This window comes from Pithys albifrons, chromosome 1, assembly GCF_047495875.1.
Source record: "Pithys albifrons albifrons isolate INPA30051 chromosome 1, PitAlb_v1, whole genome shotgun sequence".
In the NCBI taxonomy this organism is placed as follows: Eukaryota; Metazoa; Chordata; class Aves; order Passeriformes; family Thamnophilidae; genus Pithys; species Pithys albifrons.
The window spans coordinates 6414831-6439027 of record NC_092458.1 but is presented as its reverse complement, the minus strand read 5'-3'; the positions used below and the strand labels follow the sequence as shown (position 1 = coordinate 6439027).

At 39.4% G+C, this 24197-nt stretch overlaps 1 protein-coding gene across 1 annotated transcript in view; it reads left to right on the top strand.

Moving 5' to 3' along the window:
- PHEX (phosphate regulating endopeptidase X-linked) overlaps positions 1-18309 on the top strand; it is a 99823-nt gene extending 81514 nt beyond the window's left edge. The window contains exons 17-22 of the mRNA XM_071551157.1: positions 2923-2990; positions 5048-5178; positions 8176-8241; positions 8356-8460; positions 10228-10304; positions 12791-18309. Coding sequence (XP_071407258.1) covers positions 2923-2990; positions 5048-5178; positions 8176-8241; positions 8356-8460; positions 10228-10304; positions 12791-12893 — 550 coding nt within the window. The 3' untranslated portion in view covers positions 12894-18309. The remainder of the gene's footprint in view (positions 1-2922; positions 2991-5047; positions 5179-8175; positions 8242-8355; positions 8461-10227; positions 10305-12790) is intronic.
- Positions 18310-24197: the final 5888 nt, after the last annotated feature.

Genomic DNA, 24197 nt, shown 5'->3' with positions numbered 1-24197 from the left:
TACCATTGAAAGAACTGACTCAGAGAAGTGCTGCTTTGTGCCACTTTTCCTACCCTTGGGAGCCATATGTGTTGCAGTCAGTTGTCTTAAACTGATGACTGATTTCTCACAGGCATTGCTAATTAAGAGCACGCAAGAGCAAGGGTTTCAAGGCTACAGCATGCAGATGCAGCAGTGTGCACATGGCAGGTATTAAAAGGAATTGTAAATCAAGTAACTAACACTTCCTAAACAGAAGTGAATACCCTGAGAAGCCAATTATTATCAGTTTATTGTTCACTTTCTGCTAATATATAAGATTAGCAGCGGGCCTTTGTCTGTGCCTGTTGAGGTGCAGGAGAATATCTCCATGTGCATAAGTGATTGCCTGAGCAGGCCTGTGTGCTGCTGTAGCTGAGAAAAAATAATTATAGGTCACACACATTTAATTTTGAAAAATCACTGCTTTGGTGCAGTTCAATAACTTTCTATTTCAGGGCAGAATAAGACCATGAAAAGTTTCCGCTGGCAGTTTCTGAAAGTTATTTTGCAGTTATATAAAGCCACTTACTGCTGAAACATTTCCTTAATAAAGGTTTGTTAAAAAACATGAAACTTTTCAAACATTTTGGGTTTGCCATCTTCCAGTCTGGATTGTGTCCTTGCAAACTGGAAATCTGGCAATATATGTAGAAAGACACGTTCAATTGAGGACATAATTAATTTGCATTCAAAGAGAATTCTTGTGAACCAGATGACTTTTTAAGTGGTAATTGGGGGTAGAAGAAAGTCCTTTCTTTTTAAGGTGAACCTTTTTTCTGTTATGGTTTTTGCAGACCTGTTTCCAGCTTTGCTTTCTGAATAGATTTCTCTGTATTCTGACCTTCTGCTGTAGTGATAAAATTGTGGTTCTTTCAAAGTATTATTCTTTGCTCATTTCTCTTCTTTAAAGGTTACCTTAGCTTAAATTGGCTTTGCTTGAGTATGTATCAAAATGAAATTTAGTAAACAAATGTAGCTGGTTTATATCAGACAACAGATTGCTTCTGTCCTTGAAATATTCTGGATGTTTTCCGTCTGCTTAGAAGAAAAAGTACATGGCAGTGGAAAAGAAAAACCATCAAAAAGTCATCAGCACTTGCTGGAAAACTGATTTAGAAAATATTTAACATTTAGTGGCATTTTAGTGTCCAGTTCCAGCATAGCCACCAAAATCCAGTTACATCTGTTTGCATAAAGGAAAGCTTAGTTATCACTTTTACATCTCAGTACATGAAATAAAATACCATTCAAATGCCATCATTCATACTTATGAGCCTTCACTGCCAGATATACTGAAATAGAGAGTTCAAACTACCTGACCTGGTAGCTTCCTTGCAGTTCTCTGAGCCTCCCCAGCCCCAGAAAGTACTCCTTTGATGTGGTATCTCCTGGGCTGCACCTAATTCCCTCCATCTCTATCCAACTGACTGTTGTTGAATTGGACAAAATGCTGAAGGGGATTCACAGAAGCAGGGGCAAAAATACACCCCAAACTTCACTCCATCTTTTGGAGGTATAGAAAGATGTAGGAGGCCAGAACAGCAGCCTGTTCTTTGTCCCTGCCTCTCATAATGACCAAGACCCTTACAGAACAAGGAAGATCTATTTAGTAATAGGGCTTGATTCTTCTTGATCTCTTTACATGTTTTATGCCATTATTTATATACTTCTTCAGCTGCAAAAGATCTCGTTATAGCCACTTCACTTCAGATGTGGAAAACAAGTCTAACATAGTACATTTATTAGGGGTAATTATCACTGTATGCTACACAAGATTACAAATTTATCACCAAAAGGATGATATTTCCATTGCTGAAACATATAATTTTACCCAGCATTTTTTAGAGCAGGTTTATAACAGTACTTGGGGGGGCAAAACAGTAGGGAAGATTTTATCACATACTTGAAAGTACCTTTCAGGAAAGAAAAAAATCTATGTGAAGGGTTGTCATGGGAGCAGAGGGAATTAAATGATATAATACTTTTTGGGCATGACTGAGATGAGCAATTAGTATACTATGGATCATTAGGTCCAGTAATAACATGTTATTTCAAAGCACTCAGCCTTTATTTCAGTACAATGCATTAGAAAAACTATAAGCTACTTTGAAGTACAGCATCTCAGAAATTGAAATAAGTAAAATCATAAAAACCAACTTAACAAATGAAAGATGCATTTAGTAGATCACCTACCCCTATGATATACACTGCATTTAAAGCCCTGAACCTTTCTCTCTTTCATCCCTATTTCTCTCAGAGGCATTCTTATTTGGATATAACAAGGAAGATATAAATATCAATCAGGAATACAAAATATTACTTTCTATTCTATTTCTTTAGGACATTAGGTCTGACTGTGTGCCATGTCCTATTCCAGGATGGGTGCAAGTGTAGGATCTTTATTTTTAAAAGTAAATGGAGATCTGTTTAGTGCTTTACCAAGTACAGTCTTTGTTGTATGGCAGCGAAGAATGATTGGAGCCAACAGTGCAGAAGTTCACTGCAACCTTTGATCTCTTCTTTTTGGGTGACGATGCTGACAGAATAGTCACACCTATAACTTTGTCCTGTTCCCAGTTAGAATATGCACAGTGCAGTCAGTTGGAGGAGACATTTTGGAGCCCATATGATGCTAATAAGGGATTTGGTTAGAAGAGTGAACTATCACAACACTTTCAAAGGTTTAGATTAAATGTTGCTTTGAGAAAAGGAAGAGTTTAAAATTAAAAAACTTTTAAAACTTTCAAAAACTTTCAGTCAAATTGTGCAAACGTGATTTTTAGACCCATATTCCCCTCCTTCCCTATCCTCTTTTTAAATAATGATTTTTCTGAGGTCTTTTGTCCTTTAATGTTCATGAGTGTGGACACTTTCTGAGGAAACTGTTTCTTTGTGTTACAGGTCATTAAGTTATGGCGCCATAGGAGTAATTGTCGGCCACGAGTTTACTCATGGGTTTGATAGCAATGGTGAGTGTTTTACTGCAGGTTGATAACTTTGTTTTCACAGAGCTGACAGATTAAAAAGCTGACTTCTACATGCTTCAGGTTTTTTATTATTTTTGTTAGGTTTTTTAGTGGTGCTGAATTGTGTGAAAAAATTATAAAGTTGTATTTATTCAATTTATTTACATAGCATTTGTTTTTCTGAACTGGTTTTTTTTGATCAGAAATGGAACATTTCTTTCTATTTGTCTTGAATGGAAAATAAACCAGCAACAGATTCAGAAACTTCTGATTGATAAAAATTACTTTCAAGGAAACTTTTCATTTTGGTTTTGACATTTTCCAAAATACGATTAGAAAAGTTTTAAAATACAATACTGGAACAAGAGTGCTACAGAAAAGGTGTTGCAAAATATTAAAATAAAAGAAAAAACAAAAGAGGAAAGACAGAGAGGTGGGCAAAAGAAGATTGGTTTGAAAATGTCAGTCCAATTGTCCTGACAAACTGGGTGAATTGGGGCATTACCACAATCTAGCTTTGGCTATGTCAGGAAAGTGCTTTTAAAAACAGGACTCCTGAGATAAAGGGGGGTGGGTATGAGAAGTGGGGAGTGGAGGGAGGTGCAGAGGGAGAGAAATAGGCACCTCCTCCAGGGAGAAATTTTGAGTTTGCTTATGTTGTGTTACATTGAACACATTTAAGAAAAAAAGAAAAAAAGGAAAAAGGAAAAATAAAAGAGAGAAGAAGGAACGTTTGGGAAGAGAGAAGAGAGAAGAAGGTGAGGGAGAGAGAAGAGAGAGAAGAGGGAGAGGGAGAGGGAGAGAAAAGAAAAGAAAAGAAAAGAAAAGAAAAAAAGAAAAGAAAAGAAAAGAAAAGAAAAGAAAAGAAAAGAAAAGAAAAGAAAAGAAAAGAAAAGAAAAGAAAAGAAAAGAAAAGAAAAGAAAAGAAAAGAAAAGAAAAGAAAGAAAAAAAAGAAGAAAAGAAAAGAAAAGAAAAGAAAAGAAAAGAAAAGAAAAGAAAAGAAAAGAAAAGAAAAGAAAAGAAAAGAAAAGAAAAGAAAAAAAGAAAAGAAAAGAAAAAAGAGAAAAGAAAAGAAAAACCTTGTATTCTGCTATCTTTTTGTCACTGCTATACAAGATTTTGTTACAGAAAACACTCCAGAATGGAGACATTTTTCTTCATAAACTCTCATCTCCTGAGTAGGTGAGTATCTAATCTCCACCTTGTCTCCTGCCAGTCAGAAAGAAACCTAAGATTTGATTCCCTAAGCAGATCCCTACTTCTTGCCAGGCTCTTACCTTCTAAATACAGAAATAAATACATCTCTAGGGAATTTGCCATCTTGAACTAGAGAACACATGGGGGGGGGGGGAGGGGGGAAGGAATAAGATGAAAGAAAACATCTTCAGTATGTGGTATTATGTCTATTGATTGTTCTTTACCCCTCTTTCTTGAAGTTTCAAAGAAGAATCAAATCACAGAGCAAGGCTGCATCCACATGGACAGCTAAACTTGCTCTTAAAAAGGTCCAAACATGCCTTTTGTCTGACTGGCTGGAATCATGATGGAGATCAGATACTCTTCTACAATTGATGGGGGACAAGGGGCTGATACTTCCATAAGCCAGTGCTATAACCATCAGCTCAGAAACTCAGAAACTTTAGAAGTTTCCATGAAATGGGTTGTTTTTCTGATCAAGTGTAGAATTAATTAATAATAAATGAGTTATCATCACATTAGCAGAATCAAAGACGTATGGGCTGAGGATGAAAAATACTCACAATTATCCTTACAAGAAAGCTCAAATTCCTCTTACACTATATAATTATAAAATGTACTGTAGAACTCATAAGTCATTACTATCTTTTTTTCTGCAAATGGAAATTATGACAATAAATAGAATGCCAGCTTTTTGCTGCTCTGCTTGAGTGGGGTCAAGATTTTGCTTACTGATCTTATCTATTCTGTACACACTTTTGCATGAGTACCTTCACCTCTCATTTCTGTGAAGGAGATAGATTCCTAAACTGGAAAAGTTTGCTCCTGCAAAAACATTTGTTTTCTTTCTTTCTTTTTTGAGGTCGGAAATATGACAAAAATGGAAATTTAGACCCTTGGTGGACAACTGACTCTGAAGAAAAATTTAAAGAGAAAACAAAATGCATGATAAATCAATACAACAATTACTACTGGAAGCGAGCTGGCTTACATGTATGTAAACCACCAGGGACTGAAAACAGTGGTACATTGGGAGTTTTGATTGTTTTGATTGTTGTGCTTGCCCTTTTTTTTTTCCTAAGTTCCATTTTCATAAATCCAAATGTGTTGGGATATTAGGCTCTCAACTTCATTTCTCACGACAAATGATTTTTTGAAGTGAATAATTTTGTTAAAAATTGTCTGTCAGATTTGATTAGTCCAATCAAATACCACTACCCACACCCTGGTGACAGGGTTAAACCACTGCTCCCCATCAGAGTGTTTTGGAATCAGAGGAAGAGGATGAAGCCACTCAGTAAGACTGGTCTAATTAATGTGAGCATGTAAAATGTCTTCGGAAGATGAGGTGTGTAATGAAAACTGAGCTGTTACTCTCTTTAGAAAGAATATAATAGCATGTTTTATAGATCCTTTTAGCAATCCTGCCTGTTATTTATTGCAGCTATAAAATGGATGCATAAACCCTACTTTATTTCATATTCAAGTCTTGCAATTTCTTCCGTGCATGCACACAGACCCCATTTGTATGTCTAATCAAGGGAGTAGGATGGCAGGAGCTCACAGAAAAGGATTGAGAAAGAAAGTGCAAGGGAGTGGTTTCTGTTTCATTCTTTATCAGAGCTATGGGCTTCCCTGAAAATACACACATTATATATGTGTCTTAAATGAAGATAAAGGTAAATCCCAGACCTTCAGAAATGAATAGCTGACATTCCACTAATGTTGGCTTGGAAACAATTTTAATCTTAATTTCCAGCAAAAAACAGATACTCCAGTTCCCATTCAATTCCATCACTTCTATTCACATTTTAGAAATACTATTGAATCTTTGCCTTTTAAGGATGGAGAGATCACATGGAATGCTTAGCAATAATTTTAACACTTTTCCCAGGCTGTTTGTATTAATCTCAGAGACAACAAAGCCATGTTGTGGTCCAGTCTGAAGTCCAGCAACTCAGACTTGAAGTGCGTCATATAAACTAATTTACAAAGAAAAATTCTCAGGCTCATTTCTAGGTATCTGTAGGACAAAAAAAGTCAATACAAAAATGCCACTTAGAGAAGGTCATTAAAACCTTCCCCAGGGATGTGGCTGAGCCCTTTCCATGCCTCTGCCATTGCTTTGACCATCCCCTTTATCTTCTGCACTGTCTCTTGAGATGAGGCAGGTCTGAATCTCCTCTCCAGTGTAGCTACTGCCTTTGAAGTCCATGGATGAGTTTACTAAAGAGATCCTGTTACCAACAGCCTTGTTATCCCATTCCTTCTATTTCCACAGGATAACCAAAAGCACTGTTTAGATGATAGAAGAATCTTCTTATTTTCTGCCATATTTTGTAGCTTTCATATGAAGAGCTAGGCAAGCAAAGACTTTTTTTTCCCTATCTTTGCCTGTCACTAACATCAATACTCTGCAGGTTTTTTACCCCATATGAATATTTTTCATGGATCAGGAAACCTATTTACTCTTCTTCCTTCTCATCTAATTTACAATAGAAGTGTCTCCAGAAGAGAAGTGTAATGAAAGAAAAAGTGGGTATAGAAATAGCTTCAGAGTTCAATAATCACATAAAGTCATCTCATCAAATAAAGGGCTTATCATGGCCCCTGAGCTCTGTCACAAACTGTCTGCAAAGAGTAGTCTCAAATATTTGATCCAGAGCTGCCTGAGATCAGCAGAAAGACTTCTTCCATTTATTAAAATGACCTGTGGCCCAAGTGTCACTGTTAGGTTACTCTCATCTTATGCTCTAAATCAGTCTCCTTCCCAAGCTCACTGCAAGGAAAGGCCAGAAAAAAAAGGCAGCTGGTGTGTGTGAATGTTCCCTGATTTACAGCACCTTTTCTCCTGTAAGTTTCTTTTTCACCTCCGTCTCCAGCCTCCTGAAGGGAGGGAAGAATTGACAGGAAAGGGTTGCACTTTCCCCTATGGCTCCCATTTCTCCTTTATTACACCCTTGGGTGTAAAATTGTACCCAAGGCATCAAGCAAGATGGTCTTGAATGCAATCAGAGTGTTCATCTGCACTGAGTGGTGGGACTCAGGCATCCAGCTATCCCCTTGAGTTTTTACCTCTTCTGCCCCACTTGTCCCTCTTTTAGCATCCTGAAACTAAGGAGAGCTTTGATGCCAAACCTGCTATACTGATCCCTGCAGCATGGGTGAGCCTATTGCTGCAGGCCAGCATCTACCTTTAGAGATCTGCTCAAAGCTGTGCTCAATTACCTTGCTTATTTGAAGAATAATAGAGAGTAAAACTGCTTAATTATTAATAACAGTTAGTAACACTAAGACCTTTGTCGGTTGGGTATCCAGAGATAATGCTGATCTGCAGAAATTAGGATTTCTTCATAAAGGGATTGCACTTGGTAGTGCCAAGAGACCAGTTTTCTCACAAAGTTTATAGGGTGCTGCTTCTTGCAATATATTCTTGTTGCTGTTGCTGTTGGAATCAATATCAGGGAGAAGCAACAGGAATCCTCTTGGCAGATATTTTTAGAGCACTGAATATACTATCAATTCCAATTCTGTCTCTTGACAGTTATTTTTAATTATGATTGTTTATGTTATGACTTGAGAGTTATTTTACCATCCCAGTATTATATTAAGAGTTATGTAGAGAAATAAATATAACCTTTTAGATAAAATTTTAAGAAAGGGGCTACTGGATCTCACGTGTAACCAGATAAAAATAGACCTCAAGGGAAAACTACTGGCATTCAGATCAAAGATCAGGGACTGGATTCTTAAGTGCATTTTTTCTCCTCTATTTTGTGCTACATAGATCTAGGACCATTGCCAGGATAACTTATCACAGAAAATTGTTTACTGACAGTTTTCACATTGAAACCCAGTTTTCTTAACCCCAGTTATGATGGTTGAAATTGACTGAGGTCGTTCTCTCCTTGTTTTACTTTTTCCTGTTTCTTGAAGTTGTTCAATAAGGAGCTTCAGAATAAAATGACTGATGTTCTTTTGTTTTGTCAGGTGAAAGGGAAGAGGACTTTGGCAGAAAACATTGCAGATAATGGCGGTTTGCGAGAAGCTTTCAGGGTAAGTAGACGAAAAATATCTGAAACACAGTATTATTAAAAAAAAAGGCAAGAAAAAAAAATCTGTGGTTATCTTCGTGTTGCTGAAAGGCACTTAGTATTTCTTTCTTATCAGGCATACAGGAAATGGATTACAGAAAAGAGGGGAGGAGAAGAAGAGCCTTTACTGCCAGGCCTTGATTTCACACACAACCAGCTTTTCTTTCTGAGTTATGCCCATGTGAGTAGTAAAAATGGGTTTCGAGTCCCCATCTATTAACCTGCCCAATGTGAAGTGCAGAGATGAGCCTGCTTTGTTTCAACAATCGACATCATCCAAACCCAGACTTTTCAGAGTATAAGCAGAGACTTCTCACAGGACTATTATTTCTTTTCTGTTTTCCTCTTTGTTCTTATCTATCCATTGTGCCAGAATTGCTGAAATTATTCTTGGGTTTGCACAGTGTTGTTACAGCAGCTTGCTTTCTTCTTGCTACTTCACTCCATTAAAAGGGTCTTTTTGTGCATATAGACTCCTTAGCCTCCTTCAATTTTCCCAGATTTCAACTTTCCAGATTTCTGATGCTTGCAGTACACAGTAGTTTCTGATTGCTTCCAACACAGGCTCCTGTTGAAAATGTACCACCACCATTTGTTACTGTGTATGTTGTTCAAGGAAACTAAGTAGTGGTGAAGAAAGTTTATTTTTTCCCATCTGTGCACTAAATATGCTGTAACACAACTTTGATAAGGTATGTGAGTTTTTCAGAAAAATATGTAGAGCAAGAGAGAGGATCAGAAATTATTTATTTGGTTGAACAAGTTGGGACAAACTCCCAACAAGGGAAGTAAAAGTTGGGTTATAAAACTGTGCACCAGTCAAATAAATGAATCATCCCAGACTGAAGAAACAGGACCAAATGCAACCAGTTCTGGCTGAAAATCATTTCTCTGCTGAGAGTCAGTGTAACAGCTTATGGCCATTTCAGTTTGACAGTATTGAGCACAGAAAAGATTTCACTTTGGTCGTTTATGCTGAATAGTTTCACTCTGTGTCAGTTTTTCTCCAAGGCATTTTTGAAGCTATAGGGGTCTTAGAGGATCACTGCAGCAATTGCATGTCCAGTGGACCCTCACAGGGGAGGTACATGCACAGTGAGAACAATGGATGCAAAGGTACTCTTGAGCTCAGCCTATTTCCACAGAGCTCAAGACACTCAATGGACTTACTCAAACTGTCAGGACTGTCTTCAGTCAGAATAAAATTGCACTGAAGTCCTATGAGCTATGTGGCTTAAAGGATTTTGTTCATAGGAATATTCAATATAGTGGGTTAGGTAAGGTAGGGAAAGCTTAAATGAGATTTTTCATGCAATGGATACAGCATAAGAGGGATTATTCAGCTGTGCAAATATTCTGTCTACCCTGTTTTGTGGTCAGTTACAACTGGGTTAAGTATCTTATCTGAATTAGTGAATTAGGAGCCACTGATGGAAATGTGGAAAATATGTAATTTCAAAAGAAACTGACATTCCAATGTGAAATAAATATGTCAGGTAATATACCTGCAATTCTAGAGACGATAAACATCATTATGTGTACCTTTTATACAAATTACATAGCTCTGAGAGCAAGAAGTATTTTTGGTAATTGTTAGGGTGTGAAATGCTGCAGTACAAGCTGGAAAGCAAGCTACCATTATAGAGAACTTCAAAAAAAGAACTAGTAAAGTGAGTGTGATTAGGTGATGAGAAAGAGTAGGTAGAGAAAAACAGTAGGTGGAGACAGGAGCCATTAGGGGATTTGAAAAACAAGAGAATATACTAACAGAAAACTGCAGGTTAGCAAAGGTGAGACAAAGCAGGAATTTCTGGTGTCTTTCCATTTTATGCATTCTATAAGTAATAGGCATCTTAAGACATCTTAAGAACAGTGGTATTACATTCTGCTTTACTTACTAAGTCATCTCAGATAATATGCCTGTTTCTTTTTTTGATTTTTTTATTAGGTAAGATGCAACTCCTTCAGACCTGAATCTGCAAGGGAGCAAATATATACTGGAGCTCACAGCCCTCCGCAGTTCAGGTAGTGCAAATAATGCATTTCCTTGGTATACATACAGAATCAATCACTGCAGAACACAAGTGCAGAAATTTAGCATTTTAAGAGGGGGTTAAGAGCAAACGCAAAATTGGACTGTGCTCTTGGTTTAGATTGAAATTGAACTGGTTTTATTAGCTTATCTTTCACTGTTACAAATGCTCTTCTGTAAAATTGAGGACCTTGCATCTACCTTCAAAAGCATTTGAACCAGAACACACTCTGATCCCTGTGATGCCCTGTAATCATGGCCCGAGTATGTAAAATGCCTCACCTATCACTTTCTTTCCCTAAGCAATTCTAACAGTGAATATTAGGAGGGTCCTTTATTTAATCTAACTGAGTTCATTAAAAGCTTCTAAGTGAGCATCTTGAAATATATTGACAATGCAAAGCAAAACATGCCCTGCAAGCTCAGTTTGAGACTAAACTGCCACTGGCCTTCAAGTGACACTTTGCTTGAAGGAGCTTGTGATAGTCCAGCCATAAGAGAGTAACCATGTCTGCCCAAAAGGCCTCCCAAGGCTCCCCCAACCACAGGCACTCATGAACTCCAAGGAGAGGTTGGATGAGGGAGAAGTTTAAAAGACTACATAAAAATTAGTAAGCCAGAGTTTATTTCTCCACTTCTTCACAAGGTTTGTGTGATCAAGAACAAGTTGTTTGTGTTGGGATTCATGTCAGTTGCATTTACTTAACTAAGAATTGTGTTTGCCCTCAGTCAAGTACTACATTATCTCTTTATCTGGAGGAAGGATGTTAACTTCACAACCGGATTCATAGTGGAAGTGCCTCCAATATAGTACAATATATATATATAATCTTTCAGCAGGTAATACATTTAAATTACTTAGACTCTGCAAGTACATCTTTCTATTGATTACCAAGGGAGCTTAAGGTAACCTGTTCAGGGAAAGGTGTCTCTGCTATAATTCAATGGGATGAAATCCAGACAGCCCACTCTGATTTCACAGTTAATGTGTGGCAATACCAAACCATGGGGAGAAAAGTGGCATGCATGCACACATAAAAATATTTCACTAGATAGATTCTAGTTTTATTTCTTTTTAATTGGCAGATTTTTAGTATTAGCACATGTCTTTGCTATTTTTGAATGCCAATTTCAGACTGAAATCCCTGGCATGGCAGGCAGAACTCTCACCAACTTCAGCAGCAGTTCTGCATGACCAGCTCTTGTTCAGTTCCTGAACATGTATCTGTGATGTTCCTACAGTAAAGCTGTATCTCTCATTTGAAGCCTAACCTCATGTTGTAATCCTCCCTAAAAAACTGACCTTTAGGCATTTTTGTGCCAAATGACTGCAAATTTTCATACTCACAGAAGGTCTAATCAATGTAATAAGAATGTTTTCTACCACGCTGAGCTATGCTGAGAAGTTGTCTGCAATACATAAAAATGCCTTCTCAGTGTGTAACAAAGACGAAGGAAAGACATAGGATTAATTTGATATTTTCTGTTCTTAACTCAGGAAACTCTTTAATACCATTGCAAATTTCAGGTTAGTAAATTTCAAGATGCTTAAAAGCATAGGAAAAAGCAGCAAACAACAAAATCTCAATCTAGCAATGGCAAGAATTTCTGACAGCACCAAATAATGCAGACATGGAAGTAGAAGCCATGACTGCATACAAAGAGTGACCCTATGCCTGCAGGTGCCAGTTTGGGATGCAGACACATTGTCTATGTTATGTGAGGCAGGGATGTGCTGCTCTTTCACCATCGCACTGCCTGTGGTGCAAGCAAGAGATCTTTGGAGCTGGTCATGGCAGAAGACTCAGAAAATATATTTCCAAAATACCAGAGGAGCTGAGATGTTCACAGGTGCAAGGCTGAGCTGCCCGATAAGAGGGTCTAACTGTCCCCTCAGGCTGCAAAGTCCCAGGGACTCAGCATGTGTGTGTGTGTGTGTGTCTGTGTGTGTGTGTGTGTGTGTGTGTGTGTGTGTGTGTGTGTGTGTGTGTGTGTGTGTGTGTGTGTGTATGTGATGGGTGGCCACAGCATGTTGATATGAGAACCTGGCTGACTTGAGCCAAAAGAAACCCCTACCAGCACAACCCTAGTGTATGCTTACATGCTCCTGCCTGCTAGACTGTAGCATCTGGCAGGTGCTGGAAGAAGGATTCCACCCTGCAAGGCTACTGCTGATTCCCCCACCTTTGCTGCCAAGGGTCAGATTAGAAAATTGTTCCAGAGGACACAATATCAAAAAATGCATTTGTTTTTCATTGAGTTTCTAGCAAAGCAAGATGCTTCTCAAAACACCAAACAAAGTAAGACTGTCTTCATATTAACTTTAACTGGCAGTGCTTCTCCTGAATCTTTTGGTTTCGTTTGTGGAAAAATTACAGGAAAGCCTGAAAATGCAACCTTGTGTGAACACAGTGAAACACTTGCAAACCTGTAGTGTTTAACAGAAGGAACCTGCATGTCCACCACTTTCTCTTTGCAGAGTTATCGGAGCCATGAGCAACTTTGAAGAGTTCCGTAAAGCTTTCAATTGCCCAAGGAATACAACGATGAACCGTGGGGCAGAATCCTGCCGGCTGTGGTAGATGTCCCTTCCATGTCTTCTGTCAAGAGGAGTCTACAACGTGAACTGCTGAGCTCAAGCCCACTGCTAGAGTTTCAGAATAACGTTCTGAAATCTGGGGAGAAGTTACTTCAAATGCATCTTCCTTATCCATGCTGAAGACCTCCATGGATCTAATCCCTCTGTATTTAGAGCCTAGAAACATTCCAAATAGAAGAGATTTTCTTTAATGATAATAATAAAAACTAACTCCTTTTATCCATAAAGCTACTCTTACTCATCCGCACTTGCATTGCTGTTGATGGATAACTGCCATTATCAATTCTAATTCCTGATTTATAGTTGAGCAAGAGGTAAATGCTAAAATCCAGTTTTAATCTATTGCTCTGCAGGGGTGCTATGCAGAATGCTCCCACACAAAATTTATTCTTTCTGGATGAAGAAATTCATGAGACCTGCTATAAAGCCAGATTCTGATCTGCTGCGTGATACAGCATTTTCATAACTTAAACTGTCACAGCTCAGCATGCCATAAACGATGTTGTGTGATGTAGAGACATAAGACTTTATATAAATTCAGTTTAATATGTCAGATTAGTGCCTCAGGTTTTGGAACAGTTTCAAGTTGAGGAAGTACCTTGTGGTATCCATCTGTTACGACTAAAACATAAAGGATACTTGTCAGATTGTGGCCTCTTCTAATTTTAGAACAGCTTATGATAAAAATCAATGTATTATGAAAATCAAAGACTTGCAGAGGGAATTCCCAGCACCATGATACTCATAAATATTGCAACATTTATGCTTGTTTACACTATGGGCCATTTTTTTCCTTGTGCTGCAGATAGATTCACCTACCTTTATTTTTAAGCCTGAAATACAAAACCAGTTTTAAGTTATGGATTTTTTAGTGTCTAGGTCTTACAGAGGATTGTAAGTAGTGTACGTCTTTGCCTTCATGTTCTTGATGGAGTAGGATGATTTGTGGTTTTAGGGAAAGAAGAATGTGTGAGAGAAAAACAGATTACCAGCAGCATTTTACTTTTCTGGATTAAAAGACAAATTTAGGAGTAGAGGACTTATAAATACACTAGAGATGCAGGCCAGTTGAGCTTTTAATTTGATTTCTAACAATATTCATGAAAACATGTTTTATTGTACAGAAAAAAATGTAACACACAGCTATTACTGAGGGAGACACATACATGAAACAACTCTTTCCTTCCTAACAGACAGATACTTATTTAAGTGACATGTATATTTATACCTTGTGCATTAGTTCATTTTTACATGGTGGAATTTCTTTAGATTTAATTACTGAAAATCCATATATGTCTCTGTGTGTATATACTTTTATATATATATATATATATATACAAAAGTATGAATCCTATATGCTTAAATTTTATTTTATCAGTGTAGAAATGTTAGTAAGATAAACTTTTTTTTACAAGTATTGGTCAAATATTGTTGGGTAAGGAACTGATTGGATGGTCACGTGCAGAGGGTAGTGATCAATGGCTCAGAGTCCCAGTAGACATCAGTGACAGGTGATGTCCCTCAGAGGTCCATATTTGGATCAGTGTTGTTTAATACCTTCATTAGTGACATACACAAAGGGATAAAGTGCACCCTCGATAAGTTTGCAGATGACACCAAGCTGACTATTGTGGTTTCCACACCTGAAGGACAGGATGCCATCCAGAGGGACCTGGACAAGCTTCCGAAGTGTGCTCATAGGAATTTCATGAGGTTTAAGACCAAGTGCAAGGGGCTGCATCTGGGTCAAGGTAACTCCTGGTATCAATCCATGATGAACAGATGGAGAGCAGCCCTGCCCAGAGGGGCTTGGGGGTGCTGGTGGGTGAGAGGCTGGGCATCACCCAGCTGTGCACACTGGCACCCCAGAAAGCCAAATGTGTCCTGGGCTGCATCAAAAGCAGCGTGGCCAGCAGAGCAAGGGAGAGGATTCTGCCCCTCTGCTCTGTTCCCACTTGGAGGACTGTGTCCAGCTCTGGGGTCCCCAGCACAGGAGGGACATCAACCTTTTGAAGCAAGTCCAGAAGAGGCCACCAAGATGATTAGAGGGATGGAGCACCTCTCCTATGAGGAAAAGCTGAGAGAATTGGGACTGTTCAGCCTGGAAAAGAAAAAGCCTTGGGGTGACCCAACTGTAGCCTTCCAGTACCTGAAGGGAACCTAAAAGAAAGACAGAGACATACTATTTACAAGAACATGTAATAACAGGAGAAGGGGGAACAGTTTCCAACTGAAAAAGAGTAATTTTGGATTAGATAAGAGAAGGAATTCTTTGCTGTGAGAGTGGTGAGACACTGAAATGGGTGGCCCAGAGAAGCTGTGGATGCCCCATCCCTGGAAATGTTCAAGGCCGTGTTGGATGGGGCTCTGAGCAACCTGGTCTAGTAGAAGGTGTCCCTGCCTGTAGCAGCTGGTTGGAATTAGATGACCTTTAAGGCCCTTTACAACCCAAATCATTCTATGATTTTATGGTTGTCCAATAGTCAAGGTGGAGGAAGGTTTGCTGAAGCTAAGTAACTGAAGCAAATGGAATTAGTTTCTTATTTTTCTTTAGAAAGAAGAAAGACATAATGAAAACATAATTTATGGAAAAAGACAGGTTCTCAAACTACCTTCCAGAGGGAAGGAAGCAGGCATTCCTGAACTCAAGGCTCTGTTGCCATTTTTGGGGAACAAAATACTATGGTTTGGAACCAGAACATTCTTTTATCAATTTTCCCTGGAGAAGTCAAACTTTTCTTAAGAGGAAAAGCATTTTTGCTTCCTTCATGCTAGTTCAGTTCCTGAGTTCCATGGATTGAACTGCCACTATTAAATATTTTTCCTGGAGATATTTTTCACATAAATTGTAATGGCAGTATTTTCATAGAGCTTTTCCTCAAACAAGAAGATACGGGTCCTTAGCAAAGGAATACTTTTTGCCTGCTAATGGGGAAGTTCCTTAGCAAATTGAGTACTGCAATGACTTAATTTTTGTGCTCACATGAGCATTGACACAACTTGATGTTGAGTGCTTTGGAACAACTACACAAAATTCAGTGTTCACATCCTGGCCACATAAAAGGTAGTACCAATACAGTCCTTGTCCTAAGAAAAGTCAGGACATCAACTCAAACATTTATCTAAATTTTCTAAATTACTGGACTACGCAAAGATGGTTTCACACCAGTTGACTTTAAGTTTTCTAATTTTATCTCTCAAATCAGAGATGCATTTGCAAGAACTCCTCTCTCATGGTTCTTTTCCAGTGGGATAGATTCCGTCCTTTTACGGTTTATGGGGTTGTTTCTCTGTACTGGACAGCAATTTCTTCTAAAATGTCTGCTGTTTCTTGCCTTAAATGCCACTATTCCTGATCCTTGCTAGGCTCAGGTCTTTCATATTTAATACCAAGGATTTTTCAACTGTAGTATGTGTATTCCCAAGGAATCACTACACACTCTTTTGTCCTTGCTAGGACATTTCCTGTAGAAGGAAGGGAGCAGGTTCTGGGCTGGGAGGATACAGGAAGCTGGAGGATTTGGGGGCTCTGCAGTAGAAGAGAGGAAGAAAGTGTATGACTAGATCCTATACTCTGATTTTGGCAGTTTAGAGGGCAGCTACACACTGCCAGGAAAGCCAGAAGTCTTTGCTACTGACTGGGACATTCATCAGTAGTATCCTAGTTTGGAGAATCCTTGCTGTTGACTCAAGTTTTCAGTGCCTTGGCCTTAGGCCTTAAATATGTTCCCACAGGATCTTGGCCTGCCTCACCTGTCTGCTTTTGACCTCAAACCAAACAGCTGATTATGCAACTCACCATTCACTTTGAAGTAAGCTACTTATGTACCATTTGGAAAGCAAAGCAGAAGGTAATTAAACATGTTCTTAAATCTTTTATCACCAAAGACAGCCAAGACATTAGTGATGGTTTGTGAGGACTCTTCCCATTGTCTCTGTTTTATCAGACTACCTGGCTATGCTTTGTTTTCACATTGTGCCTCCTGGGTCTGTGCTAGCAATGCCTTGCTGTGTTGCTCTCAGAGTCACTTACTGTATCTATGCAAATGGATCCTTCATCATACATATTCTTTTCCTAGAGCTTTTAAGTTGTTAGTTTTCTAATTGCCAGTAATATTGTGAAATGTTTCTTCCTGTTGGCTCAGTAATCTTCTCTTTCAGTGACCAGGAGGGGAAGGGTCACCTATGAACAAAACATTTGTATCTCTATATTTAAAGAGCTTTTTTTTTTACTGTGTACACAGAAAGAAACAACCTTCTCACCTGTGCCATGTCTGCTTCTTCAGGTCCTAGAAATATGGAAACATTCTAGTCTAGTCTACTCTAATCTAGTCTATTCCTTCTTTTCTACATTAACCTTGAAATGCAAAAACACCACTTAATACACTGTGAGTATTTCTGCTGATCATACTGTGGAAGAGATGGAAACTGCTTAGGTACATGAATGATGTCCAAGCTGGGTCTGGATACTGAAGGATCAAAAAATTCAGGTGCATTATAAAACTCTGTCTAGAGAACTTCTCTGTGCTTTAGGTTGAAATGCTATCATGACACTAATTGGTTGAATTATTTATAAAATAATCAGGTAGGTTTGCATATAAGTTTTCAGTGTTATATGCATTGATATGTCAACTTTTCATTGAGTATTATTCAATTACAGGCTTAGAAGTATATCTCATAACAGTGTTTTATATACATATATGTATATATCTCTCTCTGTCTCCGAGAGATGATAAAAGCCTGACAACTCAAGAAGCAGAATTATGTGGAGTTAAAAGGCCTTTTCTGTTTAGGTCTTTTAATCTGGATTTTTATTTGCCAGTCAGTCTAATGTACACTTTAATTTATCTTCTTGCATTGATTGACTGTTTTAAAGACAATTGTGAGAGCCAATAAAAGCTGAAGTGAAAAAGAATTTTCCTATGCTCACAGTATGGCAAAAGCTGCTTGGCTTGGCACTGTCCAGCTCTACAATGTTACTTCTGTAATATATAGTCTTCATAAAATGTAATAAAGAGTGTAATGATGCGGGCCCAAGTTCTCAATGATACTGTTACTGTTTGACATTCTACGTTGAACCTCATCTCCATTCCATGCTTTTCAATTGTTTTTAAGCATTCTCTGGAAGCGTTTTTGATAGGATAGCCCTTGTGCCATGCCTGACTTTGAACTTCAGCTCAGTGCACCATGAGCCTGACTGGGCACTTGTTCAAGGGCTGATTGGGCACAGGGACTGTACCAAGGCCTTATATATTACCAGCTTGGCTTTTCTGGGCTAAGTACCTAATTTCTTGTGTTCTGTCCAGTTTCCTGACACTGGTTGGGTGGCCATAAGCAGTGATACTGGTCCACTTCAAGACAGTATGAAGCCTGTGAGCATCAAGGAGCAATTATACCTGGACGGGACAATGGCTGGCAGTGGCCTTGCTGCATGTTTAGGATGATGCTCTGTGGTGACACAGCTTCTCAAAGCCCACGACTCTGTGCAGGCAACTGTCCACCCAGCTCTTGGGTTTGGGGCGGCAGAGAGATTTTGTCTTCAAAAACCTGCAACAATTCTGTCACCTACTTTATTGTGCATCCTTACAACATTTCAGTGGGCTAAAACAAGGGTTTCCATGGAGGAAAATGAATGAACAAAGCAGAGGTTGGGGGCAGAATATGAAACCAGCCTCAGCACAAGGAAAATCTTTTGCTTAACTCTCATGGGTTTACCAGCACCTTGGAAAGATGCTTTAACAAAGTCTATAGATCGCTCTGAGGAATTCTGGGTTTAACTGCTACAGCAAGAGCCTGCTTCGCTAATCAGACAATTTAATCCCATTTAAATGTAATATATATCAATAAAAAAGAAAAGAAATTAAAGATACCCGAGGGATTCTCCAGCACAGCATTATATTTTATTAACTATAACATCAAAGTTGGAAGTTACTGAGAGTCAAGATAATGTGTTACACTAAATTGTGATCAAAGAAAGAGATATAGTGGTATAATTTTAATCATCCATGAGCACCAAAGCTGAAACAGCTTTATGTACTAGGTTAAACACATACACAGATGCATATAGTAACTGCAGGTGGGAACTTAGATGCATATTTTTTAAAATGTCTCTAAAAGTTTTATCACATCCATATTAACTGTCCAAATTAGTGAAAAATGACCTGCTTAACAAAGGTTGGGTAAACATTTCAAAAGGAATTTTAAACTTTTTTTTACCAGAAAATTTATTTAACATACCAGCACTGCTGTGAGCATTGACCAGTTTGGTTGTTTTATCCTGGCAATGCATCCTCCTCTTCTGAAATGTGAGTAGTAGATATTTCAGTACAGGAATCTGAAAAAACATGATGTCACATCCCTTCAACACTAGAAAAGTATTTGGGTAAAACCAGGGGGAAAAAATTATGTTCTCACATGCAACAATTAGGGAAACTTGAACATGTGCCACAATATGCAATAAGTAAAAAGCTCTTGTAGTAAAGGCAGTTGCCAAACTGGTTGAAGGGAATGGTTTACAAACTTGACACAAATTCTGCTGGGAGGAAAACCTGAGTGGAGACCTGTTTGTCATTGTAACTTACTGGGGAGTGTGTGTATGTTACAGTTCAGTCTTTTGGTAGGGCTCACACCGCTGTGCCTCCACAGAGTTCACTGCAATTACTCCTGGGGCTTGAAGGGCTGCTTGCTTTCTCTTGGGCACTCAGGAAGGTTGTGTCTGTAGTTCTGCCACTGATTTCTAGTTTTATGCATCTTTTTTTGTTCTTTTCACCAAAGCACACATATCATGTGTATCAACCAATCTCCATATCATGGTATTTTAATTGAAAAAAGGGGTGCTTTTATAGGTCTGCACTGTAAAAAAATGCTGTGTTGCTGCATCACAAAAAACACTTGTATGTTTTGTGGAATAGGTCTGCTCTTCATCAGATCACACATATGCTTTCATGTCATTCTGCTAGAATGGGGCATTAGTGGTTTGCACTGGAGAGAAGAGAGCAAAACACAGAGTGAGCTCTGAATAGAGTGATAAAGAGAAATTAGAAACCCTTTAGTGTTGTAAATCAGTAAAAGATTTTAGAAGGGCATTAGTAAAAGTACTGCTATTACAGATTATATATATATAGACACGGCACAGAAAGTCCAAGCTACATGAGTGTATATAAAAATGTCAGAAATATGAAATATTTTTAAACAAATAGAGTCTCAGGGTTAAAATCCAACCTTGGTGAGTTCATGCATGATTAATGTCTGTGGGGCCAGCATTTTACTCCATCTGGATAAATGCACATAGAGTTTATTGATTTATAACTACTTGGGACACACATTTTCTTCTACATAGAAAAAAAATTTTAGTCTCTGGTATTTTAAAAATCTGCTCTATCTTCAGTCTTTTGCATAGGACTGACTGCAGATACTGCATTTTCTTATTTTTAAACATTGTAAGTCTTTATGTTGTCTCAGAATTGCAAAGCAGCTTTTTCAACTTAACTCTTTCAGATAGGGTTCTATTAATCATTAAAATAAACTCGATGTGTCCTCTCAAACTAAATGTAGGCTCATTTGTGACGCTGTTTTTGTGTGTTTTCATTCTCCATGATGAGACAGGAAAGTTGTGTTACTGGAGGTGTTGCCCATGGCAGGGACAGCACTGTCGGGGTGTGGGGAGGCTGAGGAGGAGGAAGGTGGTTCACCACAGGCATGTAAGGCTGCCAGCCAAAAAGGCAATATGTGCTTGCCCTGTGCACTTTACACCACATCCAGGACATTAAAATGGTACCACTTAGCAAAACAAAGAAATATTTTTTCCCGACCAAGAAACTGCAGTAAATTTCTTGGGAAAATCAAAAAGGTGGGAAAACACAAACCATTGTGTTGACTAAGGCCAGTAACAAAAGGCCCTGCATCTTGCTTTTGCAAACTCCAGCAGTGTTATAGCCATGGGCATCTGTAGAACTGCCTCTGGCTGCAGGTGTGTCTCTCCCTTTGTTTTGAGATGATTCTCAAAAAAAAAAAATCTCAAAAAACATCTCAGCTGGATGGGCTCAGCAAGGAACAAAACCACTCACTATGGGGAATGCAGCGCAGAAGGAGGGCTTGGTAGGAAACAGGGCACCCCCTTGCTGCCCAGAGAGGAATTGCAGTATCACAGACTGGAAAGGATGATTAACCCAACACTGCCAAGTCCACCACTAAGCCATGCTTCTAAGTGCTACATCTGCATGTCTTTTAAATGCTTCCAGTGATGGTGACCCAACCACTTCCTTGGCAAGCAGCTCCAGCATCACTTCCTACTTTAGCAGTGGGTACAAGGCTTCCTCCTCTCTGTCAGGTGTAACCCCATTTGGTTAAACCTCCTACTTCCTTATGGAAGCCTGCCTGTGAATAAACAAGTGAAACGGGGAAGGGGAAGGGGCTTGGCCCAGAGAGGTCTGCTTAAGTAGCTGAGCACACTTGGGTTTGCATGAGCACTGACACAGGCAGTGGCACAAGGACTGCTGTGCCACCTCCCCAGCTGCCAGGGTTCATGCATTCTCCCTCCCTCCCCATGTGTGCACGTGAAGTGCACGTGTGCAGCATTCATGTGTGCACTGCCTGTGTACAGTGTGTGTACATTCAGTGTGCAGTGCACATGCGTGGTGTGCTCTGCCCACCAGCTTCTTCTCATCCCTTCTTCCTCACAAATCCTGGCCAAGCAGGAGTGGGAAGCAAGCAGCATGACCCTTTCCCAAGCCACCCCAGAAAGGCTAATTCCCTGGAAGGCACAGCTTGCAGCAGCAGCATGTAGCAGCACTACCTCATCCTAGCCCAGACAGTGGAAAGGTGTCAGGTCACTTTAGAGACAATATAAGAACATGTTTCCTCCTAGCCTGGGTTAAGGTAAAATGTCATGGTCTGACGTCAGCTTAATAATTATTACTTTAGCCCTCCAATATATGATAGAAGGGCAAAATATGGAACCTTTCTTTAGTGAACACTTTCATCTTTTCAGCCGGGTTTTCCTTTGTTCTGCCTCAGTTCAGTGACAGGCAGCAGCTCAGACCTGCTAGCACAGTAGTCCTTGAACGAACAACATGTGTTGAGGCAATCACTGTGTCTGTATTCAACATGCTTATTCAGCTTTGTTTTCATAAATCCAGTAATAGACTTTCAGAGGCAATGGAGGGAAAAGAATAATTTGGAAACAAAGCTGTTGAAAAGAATGCAATTCACAGACAATAGAGAAGAGTTGGATTCTGGAGGTCTGTGCAGCTGTTTTATTTCTTTAGAGGATTTTAATCAACCTCATTACACAGGCAAACAAAGGGATTTTAAAAGTAGTGCAGTGATAATCAGTAAGTAGAGAAAACAAAGGGGCATTTTCCCTTTCTCATATCCCTCACTTTTGTTTTCTCCCTTTCATGTGATTTTACAAGTGAAAGTGTCAGATTACCTAATTTTAATTAAAAAACTATCCATTCCGGGATTTTGCTAGAGAAGCAATTTAAGTCTTTGTCCACTATATCATTTAATCAAAGATATCCTAAATACCTTCAAGATTGCCATAGCTGCACCAGTCTGATTGCCATCAGTGTAATGGCTTTCCCAGTGGATTGGAAAAAAACTGTAATTGGACATGACCCCATCCTTTCAAGTGGGATTAGCAGCTCTGCTGCAGTCTTTCCCTAAATTTCAGGGTCTGGTGTTTTTTCTTGCTCCTTGTGTACTTACTGCTGCAAAGCAATCCTCCAGTGCCATCTTTTGAGTTGAGCTATACAGGCACAGCCAAGGGAAGGAGTGTGGAGCTGCACTGCTGTGAGAGGCCACTTCTTCTGTCATTGGGAGCAATTGGTGTCTGGTTAAACCTGAGGCTGACCCTACACCATTACTTAAAAAAGAGAAGTATGTGTGTGGTGGAAATTTGCTGCTTGTCACTCCTAAAGGCATTTAAATGGATTTATTCAGCACCTTGCTCCTACCCACTGATAACAAGCAAGGTACAAGAAGAGCTAACCATGACTTCATTGAGGCACCTTGCCCTGCTGAGTTGGAAGGAGATAATAAGCCTAATATTTGTTCTGCCTGTTTTGCTACAAATACATTGTAGAAACACTAGTTAATAACTTGTTCTGTTTTGGTTACCTGGACCAAAGTCTTTGGACCAAAGTCTTCTTACTGTAGAAAATATTATGGAGAGACCACTGGGCTATGAATCACATAATTTAGATGTTTAAACTAGATATTGAGGGCTTAGAGCCAGGTCTTTGTACGCTTGAAGCAGCTAGATCAGCGAACACAGAAAAGTAAAGAGTTCTTTAATATGTACAATTCAATGTTGTAACCCCACCTCTAGAACGCATAAAAGGTCTTGCTTTGTATCCTCAAGTCAGGCTAATGTGTCTAGCTAGAGCTGAGTAACTCCCGGTGCTTAAAGATAAACTGTCTATAAGCAGTTCCTTATTCTGAGGTTTCTCAGCTTCACTACACACTCTCATATCAGGATCCTTAAGTAGAGCACCAGCAGCATTTCTGCTGTCTCAGCAGCCACCTCCTGCAGATCCCACCTGGAGGCTTGGGGCTTGGCTCCTCTCCTGTCCTCCAGTCCTGCACCATGCATCACCACACCAGCACTGTTGACTCACAGCACTTCCTGTAGAGCATCCACAAGCAGGACCTTTCACTAGGGTGCAAACGTGGTCTCCCCGTGGTACACCAGAGGATTAAAGAACTTTCATGCACACCTCTGTGAGCAGAGGATCACAGAAACCTTGAGAGGTATGGGACTTCATGTGCTGCCTTCCTCTCTGCCTGCTTTTATGGGTAAAAAAGTATTTCATGCCTTGTGTTCAGAATCCAGAGCTGTCCCTGCACACACTATTTTCAATTTGTTCCACGTTAGATAGAGAACTCTAGTTCAAAATTTAGCTTTGGCTTTTTGTGCTGGTTTAAAGGCAAACCAGCAGGGGAAATGAACTCACCACGAGAGAGATTATAAGTCAGAACTAAAGCTGAATAATAATATTACAATAAAAACACTGACACAAAAGGGAAATTGCTTTCAACTCACAAAAACCCAGCAGTATAACCCAGTGTCCTGGGGCACAAACCCAAGGGGGTTTGTTTGCCCTTGTGCTGAGACCCCTGTGGCTCCCCCAAGTCCAGAGCAAAAGGAAATTAAAAACCTGTTGGTGCAGGCGAGGGCTGTGGTCTGGGCAAGAGCGGTGATCTCCTCCTGTCAAGGTCCTGCTGCTCCTCTGGATCCGACAAGAAGTTACCAAAGTCTTCTTACCCACCACTTATGTACCCTCAG